General features: G+C 46.3%; 1 protein-coding gene across 1 annotated transcript in view; it reads right to left on the bottom strand.

Annotated features, from left to right (window-relative positions):
• The window catches only part of LOC106593730 (ryanodine receptor 2), a 71571-nt gene that overhangs the window by 55933 nt on the left and 2872 nt on the right, over positions 1-12766 (bottom strand). The window contains exons 3-7 of the mRNA XM_045700570.1: positions 9425-9560; positions 8571-8757; positions 7221-7335; positions 5757-5877; positions 5003-5172 (exon numbers count right to left, since the gene is read on the bottom strand). Coding sequence (XP_045556526.1) covers positions 5003-5172; positions 5757-5877; positions 7221-7335; positions 8571-8757; positions 9425-9560 — 729 coding nt within the window. The remainder of the gene's footprint in view (positions 1-5002; positions 5173-5756; positions 5878-7220; positions 7336-8570; positions 8758-9424; positions 9561-12766) is intronic.

Raw genomic sequence — 12766 nt, 5'->3', positions numbered from 1 at the left:
TTAGAGACTCACTACGTCTACAGGGTTAGAGACTCACTGTGTCTACAGGGTTAGAGACTGACTACGTCTACAGGGTTAGAGACTCACTGTGACTACAGGGTTAGAGACTCACTGTGACTACAGGGTTAGAGACTCACTACGTCTACAGGGTTAGAGACTCACTGCGTCTACAGGGTTAGAGACTCACTGTGTCTACAGGGTTAGAGACTCACTGCGTCTACAGGGTTAGAGACTCACTGTGTCTACAGGGTTAGAGACTCACTGTGTCTACAGGGTTAGAGTCTCACTGCGTCTACAGGGTTAGAGACTCACTGCGTCTACAGGGTTAGAGACTCACTGTGTCTACAGGGTTAGAGACTCACTGCGTCTATAAGGTTAGGGTTAGAGACTCACTGCGTCTATAAGGTTAGGGTTAGAGACTCACTGCGTCTATAACGTTAGGGTTAGAGACTCACTGTGTCTACAGGGTTAGAGACTCACTGCGTCTACAGGGTTAGAGACTCACTACGTCTACAGGGTTAGAGACTCACTACGTCTACAGGGTTAGAGACTCAATGCGTCAACAGGGTTAGAGACTCACTGTGTCTACAGGGTTAGAGACTCACTGTGTCTACAGGGTTAGAGTCTCACTGCATCTACAGGGTTAGAGACTCACTGTGTCTACAGGGTTAGAGACTCACTGCGTCTTTAAGGTTAGGGTTAGAGACTCACTGCGTCTATAAGGTTAGGGTTAGAGACACACTGCATCTATAACGTTCGGGTTAGAGACTCACTGTGTCTACAGGGTTAGAGACTCACTGCATCTACAGGGTTAGAGGCTCACTGCGTCTATAAGGTTAGGGTTAGAGACTCACTGCATCTACAGGGTTAGAGACTCACTGCGTCTACAGGGTTAGAGGCTCACTGCATCTACATGTTTAGAGACGCACTGTGTCTATAAGGTTAGAGACTCACTGTGTCAACAGGGTTAGAGACTCACTGTGTCTACAGGGTTAGAGACTCACTGTATCTACAGGGTTAGAGACTCACTGCGTCTACAGGGTTAGAGACTCACTGCGTCTACAGGGTTAGAGACTCACTGCGTCTACAGCGTTAGAGACTCACTGCGTCTACAGGGTTAGAGACTCACTGCGTCTACAGGGTTAGAGACTCACTGCGTCTACAGGGTTAGAGACTCACTGAGTCTACAGGGTTAGAGACTCACTGTGTCTACACACTGTGTCTACAGGGTTAGAGACTCACTGTGTCTACAGGGTTAGCGACGCACTGTGTCTACAGGGTTAGAGACTCACTGTGTCTACAGCGTTAGAGACTCACTGTGTCTACAGGGTTAGAGGCTCACTGCGTCTATAAGGTTAGGGTTAGAGACCCACTGTGTCTATAAGGTTAGAGACTCACTGTGTCTATAAGGTTAGAGACTCACTGTGTCTACAGGGTTAGAGACTCACTGCGTATACAGGGTTAGAGACTCACTGTGTCTACAGGGTTAGAGACTCACTGCGTCTACAGGGTTAGAGACTCACTGCATCTACAGGGTTAGAGACTCACTGTGTCTACAGGGTTAGAGACTCACTGCGTCTTTAAGGTTAGGGTTAGAGACTCACTGCGTCTATAAGGTTAGGGTTAGAGACTCACTGCATCTATAACGTTAGGGTTAGAGACTCACTGTGTCTACAGGGTTAGAGACTCACTGTGTCTACAGGGATAGAGACTCACTGTGTCTATAAGGTTAGAGACTCACTTTGTCTACAGGGTTAGAGACTCACTGTGTCTACAGGGTTAGAGACTGACTACGTCTACAGGGTTAGAGACTCACTGTGACTACAGGTTTAGAGACTCACTGTGTCTACAGGGTTAGAGACTCACTGTGTCTTCAGGGTTAGAGACTCACTGCATCTACAGGGTTAGAGACTGACTACGTCTACAGGGTTAGAGACTCACTGTGACTACAGGGTTAGAGACTCACTGTGACTACAGGGTTAGAGACTCACTACGTCTACAGGGTTAGAGACTCACTGCGTCTACAGGGTTAGAGACTCACTGTGTCTACAGGGTTAGAGACTCACTGCGTCTACAGGGTTAGAGACTCACTGTGTCTACAGGGTTAGAGACTCACTGTGTCTACAGGGTTAGAGTCTCACTGCGTCTACAGGGTTAGAGACTCACTGCGTCTACAGGGTTAGAGACTCACTGTGTCTACAGGGTTAGAGACTCACTGCGTCTATAAGGTTAGGGTTAGAGACTCACTGCGTCTATAAGGTTAGGGTTAGAGACTCACTGCGTCTATAACGTTAGGGTTAGAGACTCACTGTGTCTACAGGGTTAGAGACTCACTGCGTCTACAGGGTTAGAGACTCACTACGTCTACAGGGTTAGAGACTCACTACGTCTACAGGGTTAGAGACTCAATGCGTCAACAGGGTTAGAGTCTCACTGCATCTACAGGGTTAGAGACTCACTGTGTCTACAGGGTTAGAGACTCACTGCGTCTTTAAGGTTAGGGTTAGAGACTCACTGCGTCTATAAGGTTAGGGTTAGAGACACACTGCATCTATAACGTTCGGGTTAGAGACTCACTGTGTCTACAGGGTTAGAGACTCACTGCGTCTACAGGGTTAGAGGCTCACTGCGTCTATAAGGTTAGGGTTAGAGACTCACTGCATCTACAGGGTTAGAGACTCACTGCATCTACAGGGTTAGAGGCTCACTGCATCTACATGTTTAGAGACGCACTGTGTCTATAAGGTTAGAGACTCACTGTGTCTACAGGGTTAGAGACTCACTGTGTCTACAGGGTTAGAGACTCACTGTATCTACAGGGTTAGAGACTCACTGCGTCTACAGGGTTAGAGACTCACTGCGTCTACAGGGTTAGAGACTCACTGCGTCTACAGCGTTAGAGACTCACTGCGTCTACAGGGTTAGAGACTCACTGCGTCTACAGGGTTAGAGACTCACTGCGTCTACAGGGTTAGAGACTCACTGTGTCTACACACTGTGTCTACAGGGTTAGAGACTCACTGTGTCTACAGGGTTAGCGACTCACTGTGTCTACAGGGTTAGAGACTCACTGTGTCTACAGGGTTAGAGACTCACTGTGTCTACAGGGTTAGAGGCTCACTGCGTCTATAAGGTTAGGGTTAGAGACCCACTGTGTCTATAAGGTTAGAGACTCACTGTGTCTATAAGGTTAGAGACTCACTGTGTCTACAGGGTTAGAGACTCACTGCGTATACAGGGTTAGAGACTCACTGTGTCTACAGGGTTAGAGACTCACTGCGTCTACAGGGTTAGAGACTCACTGCGTCTACAGGGTTAGAGACTCACTGTGTCTACAGGGTTAGAGACTCACTGCGTCTTTAAGGTTAGGGTTAGAGACTCACTGCGTCTATAAGGTTAGGGTTAGAGACTCACTGCATCTATAACGTTAGGGTTAGAGACTCACTGTGTCTACAGGGTTAGAGACTCACTGTGTCTACAGGGATAGAGACTCACTGTGTCTATAAGGTTAGAGACTCACTTTGTCTACAGGGTTAGAGACTCACTGTGTCTACAGGGTTAGAGACTGACTACGTCTACAGGGTTAGAGACTCACTGTGACTACAGGGTTAGAGACTCACTGTGTCTACAGGGTTAGAGACTCACTGTGTCTTCAGGGTTAGAGACTCACTGCATCTACAGGGTTAGAGACTCACTGCGTCTACAGGGTTAGAGACTCACTGTGTCTACAGGTTTAGAGACTCACTGCGTCTATAAGGTTAGGGTTAGAGACTCACTACGTCTATAAGGTTAGGGTTAGAGACTCACTGTGTCTACAGGGTTAGAGACTCACTGCGTCTACAGGGTTAGAGGCTCACTGCGTCTATAAGGTTAGGGTTAGAGACTCACTGTGTCTACAGGGTTAGAGACTCACTGCGTCTACAGGGTTAGAGACTCACTGCGTCTACAGGGTTAGAGACTCACTACGTCTACAGGGTTAGAGACTCAATGCGTCAACAGGGTTAGAGACTCACTGTGTCTACAGGGTTAGAGACTCACTGTGTCTACAGGGTTAGAGACTCACTGCATCTACAGGGTTAGAGACTCACTGCGTCTTTAAGGTTAGGGTTAGAGATTCACTGCGTCTATAAGGTTAGGCTTAGAGACACACTGCATCTATAACATTAGGGTTAGAGCCTCACTGCATCTACAGGGTTAGAGACTCACTGCGTCTACAGGGTTAGCGACTCACTGTGTCTACAGGGATAGAGACTCACTGTGTCTACAGGGTTAGAGACTCACTGTGTCTACAGGGTTAGAGACTCACTGTGTCTACAGGGTTAGAGACTCACTGTGTCTACAGGGTTAGAGACTCACTGTGTCTACAGGGTTAGAGACTCACTGTGTCTACTGGGTTAGAGACTCACTGTGTCTACAGGGTTAGAGACTCACTGTGTCTACAGGGTTAGAGACTCACTGAGTCTACAGGGTTAGAGACTCACTGCGTCTACAGGGTTAGAGACTCACTGCGTCTACAGGGTTAGAGACTCACTGCGTCTACAGGGTTAGAGACTCACTGCGTCTACAGGGTTAGAGACTCACTGCGTCTACAGGGTTAGAGACTCACTGCGTCTACAGGGTTAGAGACTCACTGCGTCTACAGGGATAGAGACACACTGTGTCTACAGGGTTAGAGACTTCACTGTGTCTACAGGGTTAGAGACTCACTGTGTCTAGGTAGGGTTAGAGACCCACTGTGTCTATAAGGTTAGAGACTCACTGTGTCTATAAGGTTAGAGACTCACTGCGTCTAGAGGGTTAGAGACTCACTGTGTCTACAGGGTTAGAGACTCACTGTGTCTACAGGGTTAGAGACTCACTGCGTTTATAAGGTTAGGGTTAGAGACTCACTGTGTCTACAGGGTTAGAGACTCACTGCGTTTATAAGGTTAGGTTTAGAGACTCACTGTGTCTACAGGGTTAGAGACTCACTGCGTCTATAAGGTCAGGGTTAGAGACTCACTGTGTCGAGCGAGGAAGCAGCCCTGAGGTCGGGCAGGAATCCGACCTCCAGTAGATGAAGCAGGAAGTTCTGGTCCTCTATCCCGTAGACCCGGTCCAGGAACAGCACCATGGCTGCCTTGTGGTCCGGACAGAACCCAGCTGACATATCAGGTTCAACCACTGATCCATCTGGATACACATAACAGACAGACCAGAGTCAGGTTCAACTATTGACTGGATACAGATTGGAGACTATATTTTAGGTCAGTTTAACAGAGTAGTGGATGGTTTTAGTTCAGTTTAACAGAGTAGTGGATGGTTTTAGGTCAGTTTAACAGAGTAGTGGATGGTTTTAGGTCAGTTTAAGAGAGTAGTGGATGGTTTTAGGTCAGTTTAACAGAGTAGTGGATGGTTTTAGGTCAGTTTAAGAGAGTAGTGGATGGGTTTAGGCCAGTTTAACAGAGTAGTGGATGGTTTTAGGTCAGTTTAACAGAGTAGTGGATGGTTTTAGATCAGTTTAACAGAGTAGTGGATGGTTTTAGGGCAGTTTAACAGAGTAGTGGAGTGTTTTAGGCCAGTTTAACAGAGTAGTGGATGGTTTTAGGTCAGTTTAACAGAGTAGTGGATGGTTTTAGGTCAGTTTAACAGAGTAGTGGATGGGTTTCAGGGCCCACTGTGCAAAACTCCCTGCTGTTCCAGCTAGGGTGGACCTTGGGCAATACCTTATACCCCTGCAATGCCTGAGAGGTTTAGTGGGAAGAGTTTCCACCCACCTTTGGCCAGAGTTGGCATGGGAAAGGGTATGCTGATCACTCCTTCCAGGTCCTCTATAGGGATCAGGGAACGTAGGATGGCTCTTATCCTGATGGCCTCGCCCTTCCCTGCATGGATCAGCTGGAAAACACAACACCCCTTCTCAGAGAACGCCTGTATCGCAAATGTGATGTGCCCTAATGTGTCTGGACCCCAGGAAGAGCAAGGCAGCAGCTAATGAGGGTCCGTAATAACGACAAAATACAACTAGAAATGCCCCCCTATTCCCTATATAGAACACTATAGTGCACTACTTTATACTACAGCCCTATTCCCTATATAGTACACTACTGTTGACCAGAGCCCTATTCCCTATATAGTGCACTACTGTTGACCAGAGCCCTATTCCCTATACAGAGCACTACTGTTGACCTGAGCCCTATTCCCTATATAGAGCACTACTGTTGACCAGAGCCCTATTGCCTATATAGAGCACTACTGTTGACCAGAGCCCTATTCCCTATATAGAGCACTACTGTTGACCAGAGCCCTGGCTAAACGGTTGGCAGAAGATTTGAAAAATGAGGTGAAAACCTCAACTTGGCCAACGATGAAATGTTGAAATGAAATGAGGGTTAGAGACTTTCTTTATTAAAGTGTAATTTAGCCAGTCTACCATCACTCCCTCTCTGTGCTCCAGCATGACCCTGGTTCTTACAGTGGCCCAGTCTCAAATAGCACCCTATTGGCTCTTAGAGTGGCCCAGTCTCAATTAGCACCCTATTGGCTCTTACAGTGGCCCAGTCTCAAATAACACCCTATTGGCTCTTAGAGTGGCCCAGTCTCAATTATCACCCTATTGGCTCTTACAGTGGCCAAGTCTCAAATAACACCCTATTGGCTCTTACAGTGGCCCAGTCTCAAATATCACCCTATTGGCTCTTACAGTGGCCCAGTCTCAATTAGTGCCCTATTGGCTCTTACAGTGGCCCAGTCTCAATTAGCACCCTATCGGTTCTTACAGTGACCCAGTCTCAATTAGCACCCTATTGGTTCTTACAGTGGCCCAGTCTCAATTATCACCCTATTGGTTCTTACAGTGGCCCAGTCTCAAATAGCACCCTATTGGTTCTTACAGTGTCCCAGTCTCAATTATCACCCTATTAGCTCTTACAGTGGCCCAGTCTCAATTAGTGCCCTATTGGCTCTTACAGTGGCCCAGCCTCAAATAGCACCCTAATTGGTTCTAACAGTGTCCCAGTCTCAAATATCACCCTATTGGCTCTTACAGTGTCCCAGTCTCAATTAGTACCCTATTGGCTCTTACAGTGGCCCAGTCTCAAATAGCACCTTATTGGTTCTTACAGTGTCCCAGTCTCAAATAGTACCCTATTGGTTTTAAGACTGCCTGTCCATTTGTCCGTCCGTCCGTCCGTCCGTCTGTCTGTCTAAGGCATTGACTCCCCCCTCTATCTGTGACTCACGTGCATCTCAGGGGCGCAGCGCCCCAGCAGGTCTATGAGGGCGGCGTAGAAGGTCATTATAGCGTTTCCCATGTGAATAGTGTCATCCTCCTCATCCTCCAATAACACCTCACTGCTGAGGACACACACACACACACACACACACACACACACACACACACACACACACACACACACACACACACACACACACACACACACACACACACACACACACACACAGTACAAGTCAAAAGTTTGGACACACCTACTCATTCAAGGGTTTTTCTTAATTTTTTACTATTTTCTACATTGTAGAATAATAGTGAAGACATCAAAACTATGAAATAACACATATGGAATCATGTAGTAACCAAAAAAAGTGTTAAACAAATCAAAAATATATTTTAGATGTTAGATTCTTCAAAGTAGCCTCCCTTTGCCTTGATGACAGCTTTACACACTCTTGGCATTCTCTCAACCAGCGTCATGAGAAACGCTTTTCCAACAGTCTTGAAGGAGTTCCCACATATGCTGAGCAATTGTTGGCTGCTTTTCCTTCACTCTGCGGTCCGACTCATCCCAAACCATCTCAATTGGGTTGAGGTCGGGTGATTGTGGAGGCCAGGTCATCTGATACAGCATTCCATCACTCTCCTTCTTGGTCAAATAGCCCTCACACAGCCTGGAGTTGTGTTGGGTCGTTGTTTCTGAGTCTGATGCCTGATAATAGTAGGGCAGACTATCTCAGGGACTTTTATAGAACACCTGGTAGCATGGCCAGACAGAACAGGAACACTGATGAGTAATGAGGACATACTCTGGCACAGGGGAGGCAGGAGAGAATCCAGAGGGAGGGAGAGTGGACGGCGGAGAAAGAGAGAGAGAGGGGGGGAGGAGGGGAGGTAGTGATGGAGTTGGAGGGAGAGGAGAAAGGGAGAGAGGAAGAGAGCGAGAGAGAGAAAAAAGGTGAGAGAGAACGGGACAGAGAGAACGGGACAGAGAGAACGGGACAGAGAGAGGTACTGTAGAGGTAGGAGAAGAACCCACCACTACAGTGTTAGGGTTAGAGCTAGCCCAGTTCAATGGAACCTACAGTGTCCTGCTGGCCTCTGAGGTAGGGGAGGGCCCGTCTCTACAGGGTTACCTACAGTGTCCTGCTGGCCTCTGAGGTAGGGGAGGGCCTGTCTCTACAGGGGTATCTACAGTGTCCTGCTGGCCTCTGAGGTAGGGGAGGGCCCGTCTCTACAGGGGTACCTACAGTATCCTGCTGGCCTCTGAGGTAGGGGAGGGCCCGTCTCTACAGGGGTACCCACAGTGTCCTGCCGGCCTCTGAGGTAGGGGAGGGCCCATCTCTACAGGGGTACCTACAGTGTCCTGCCGGCCTCTGAGGTAGGGGAGGGCCCGTCTCTACAGGGGTCCTCTGATATCTTGATGGCTTCCATCATGGCTGCCAGGAGACCATTCCCCCCTTCTCCGCGCAGGGCGGGGCCAAAGCACTCCGGCCGACGAATCAGCAGCCTCACCACCACGTTGGCGTTCTCCTCCACACTCTCACCTGATAGGACGACAGGTAAATCATGACATCATTCATAACTGCAATACCTCCTACCTGAGACCATGGGTAAAGATTGACTTCAATACCTCCTACCTGAGATCATGGGTAAAGATTGACTTCAATACATCTTACCTGAGATCATGGGTAAAGATTGACTTCAATACCTCCTACCTGAGATCATGGGTAAAGATTGACTTCAATACGTCCTACCTGAGATCATGGGTAAAGATTGACTTCAATACCCCTACCTGAGATCATGGGTAAAGATTGACTTCAATACCTCCTACCTGAGATCATAGGTAAAGATTGACTTCAATACGTCCTACCTGAGATCATGGGTAAAGATTGACTTCAATACCTCCTACCTGAGATCATGGGTAAAGATTGACTTCAATACCTCGACCGTAGAAATATTTAACAGATTGATACTACATTTCCTTCAACCAACCAATAACCAAGACCATCTACCAACCACAGACAAATGTTATGAATGAAATGAAGGATTATATGAAAATAACCAAGACCATCTACCGACCACAGACAAATGTTATAATTTGTAAGTCGCTCTGGATAAGAGTGTCTGCTAAATGACTTAAATGTAATGTAAATGTAATGTAAATGTTATAATGAAATCGGCAACTGCCATAGGTATGAAATGCACGTGTACCGTTGCAGAACACTGCGAAGCGGAGGAAGTCGAGGTATCTCTCTCCTTCGACGGGGTTCCAGCCGATATCAGGGTATCCTTTAGACACTAGCATGGAGCAGCTCTGGAGACCACAGCCAGCCAAGTACTGCACCACCTAGGGAAGAGGAGGCAGAGGGAGAGGGTTAGTAGGGAAAGGTCTTGGTCAGGACCTCACGCTGTGTCAGAGTCAGCGGAGGAAGGGAAAGTCATGGTGAGGCCAAGTTATGTCACCAAAACGGTACACGTCATTGGATAATGGATAGGATCCTGATTGTCTCAGTAGACAGATCAGGTAGGAGGTCATCAGAGAGTTCCTAACTGTTAGGAATAAACTAGGATTCCTGAGGAGCCCCATGGTGGAGGACATCAGAGAAGAATAAACTAGGATTCCTGAGGAGCCCCATGGTGGAGGACATCAGAGAGGACTAAACTAGGATTCCTGAGGAGCCCCACGGTGGAGGACATCAGAGAGGAATAAACTAGGATTCCTGAGGAGCCCCACGATGGAGGACATCAGAGAGTTCCTAACTGTTAGGAATAAACTAGGATTCCTGAGGAGACCCACGTTGGAGGACATCAGAGAGTTCCTAACTGTTAGGACTAAACTAGGATTCCTATGGAACATGTAGGAGGTGACCTCTACAGTCTACTTATCTGCATAGCTTGCTACTGTACCATACAGTACACATCTCTTGTTCACTACCAAAAAGCTACATGTGAGCTTGTCTTACATTAAAGTGTACCTGTCTGTTCCCCTGGCTGTAGTATTTAAATTGTATTTATTTATTTTACCTTTGTTTAACCAGGTAGGCAAGTTGAGAACAAGTTCTCATTTACAACTGCCACCTGGCCAAGATAAAGCACATACAACAACACAGAGTTACACATGGAGTAAAACAAACATACAGTCAATAATACAGTACAAAAACAAGTCGATATACAATGTGAGCAAATGAGGTGAGATAAGGGAGGTAAAGGCAATAAAAAGGCCACGGTGGCGAAGTAAATACAATATAGCAATTAAACACTGGAATTGTAGATTTGCAGTAGGTGAATGTGCAAAGTAGAAATACTTGGGTGCAAGTGAGCAAAATAAATAAATAAATACAGTTGGGGATGCGGTAATTGTTTGGACTATTTATAGATGGGCTATGTTCAGGTGCAGTGATCTGTGAGCTGCTCTGACAGCTGGTGCTTAAAGCTGGTGAGGAAGATAAGTGTTTCCAGTTTCAGAGATTTTTGTAGTTCGTTCCAGTCAGAGAACTGGAAGGAGAGGCGGCCAAAGGAGGAATTGGCCCTGGGGGTGACCAGTGAGATATACCTGCTGGAGCGCGTGCTACAGGTGGGTGCTGCTATGGTGACCAGTGAGTGGAGATAAGGTGGGACTTTACCTAGCAGGGTCTTGCAGATGACCTGGAACCAGTGGGTTTGGCGACGAGTATGAAGCGAGGGCCAGCCAACGAGAGCGTACAGGTCGCAGTGGTGGGTAGTATATGGGGCTTTGGTAACAAAACGGATGGCACTGTGATAGACTGCATCCAATTTGTTGAGTAGGGTGTTGGAGGCTATTTTGTAAATGACATCGCCAAAGTCGAGGATCGGTAGGATGGTCAGTTTTACGAGGTTATGTTTGGCAGCATGAGTGAAGGATGCTTTGTTGCGAAATAGGAAGCCAATTCTAGATTTAACTTTGGATTGGAGATGTTTGATGTGAGTCTGGAAGGAGAGTTTACAGTCTAACCAGACACCTGTGTCGTGTCTTTGGGGCACCATTAACTTGAAGACATGTTTATCAAATAACTCCCTGTAATTATTATCATGCGATTAAACTGATTAATCATTTAATTGTAATTAACTAGGAGATCGGGGCACCAAGGAAAATATTCAGATTACAAAGTTATAATTTTCCTAATATAACTTTCCTATATTATAACATTATATATTATATTATAGTATAGGCCGATTATCTTCTGGTTTAAATGGTGTATTTTACCTCGCGTCCAGTCTCATTCCAAACGTCGTAAATTGTTGTATCTGCACGAATCCAGCCTTTACTAAAGTCATCCATACATCAATTGTCTTAAAATCATTTATTTACTAAACTAAGTAATTCACAGAAAGCATACAAACAGTAATTATCGTCACAAAGAATTGATTGAGTAATGTGCCCTAGTGGGCTAAACAGGCATGGCTGGTGTCTTGTTAAACAAAGGGTCATAAAGGGCAGCTGAGGAGGCACACAGAGTTCATTAATATTAACAATTGATATGCTAATCCTTTGCACATGAACGCTAATCAATATATATTTACGCTCAGTGTGCGTCGGGATCCTTGTTGGAGAGTCGTTCTGTTGGAGAGTTCTCTCTCTCTCTCTCTCTCTCTCTCTCTCTCTCTCTCGGTTAGAATGGATCTTTCAAAGCAACATTCATTAATGTCGTTATAGAATGGATGTTTCGTTGGTCTTCGCGTTCAATGATATAATTGACTTAGCTGCAGACTAATAATTAATATCAAAGACTTGTTCTTATTCTGTCGGTCTCGATAGTTTAAAAGTTTAACCACGTGGTATAGGTAACTTTCAGTAGAGGAATTGGGTGGCCAAACCTTGGCTCTCTCTTCTGAGGTAAGCTGGTCTAAAGAAATAACTTCTAGGTGGGGGTTTTATACGTGAACATAGAACAGGCTTGTCACATGACGCCTTGTCCTGTCCATGTCCCTGGGGGGGCGTGCCGATGACTGAGTTAAGCTTGGTACAGAAATACAATTCTATCACATTAACCTGTTAGGGCTAGGGGGCAGCATTTGCACGTCTGGATAAAAAAATGTACCCGATTTAATCTGGTACACCATTCAAACAGTTTTAGAAAATGTAGGGTGTTTTCTATCCATATGTAATAAGTATATGCATATTCTAGTTACTGGGTAGGAGTGGTAACCAGATTAAATCGGGTATGTTTTTTATCCAGCCGTGTCAATGCTGCCCCCTAGCCCTAACAGGTTAATACATTTTATACAACCATTTGGATGCAAGTCCCATAGCTGAGGCTATTATATAAACAGTTTTATGGTAATATGGCTATATTGTCTCTTCTGAGTATCACAAAATTGTACCAAGCGGACCAGTTCGTAGCTGGATTCTTTACCTATCTTTTATACCTTCTCCAGAACATAAATGTCGTTCGGTTCCCCAATTCTGTGAGTTGGAAGAATTTCCTGTGTCTCTCTATGGGCCATGTGGCAGGAGATTCTCCTCTAGAATTTTACCACCCCTTCACACAGGGCCTGGGTGGGGGGAGGTAGGTTGGGGGATGGTGCAAGGGG

The sequence above is a fragment of the Salmo salar genome, chromosome ssa18 (assembly GCF_905237065.1).
Source record: "Salmo salar chromosome ssa18, Ssal_v3.1, whole genome shotgun sequence".
Lineage (NCBI taxonomy): Eukaryota > Metazoa > Chordata > Actinopteri > Salmoniformes > Salmonidae > Salmo > Salmo salar.
This window is presented reverse-complemented; position numbering and strand designations above follow the sequence as displayed.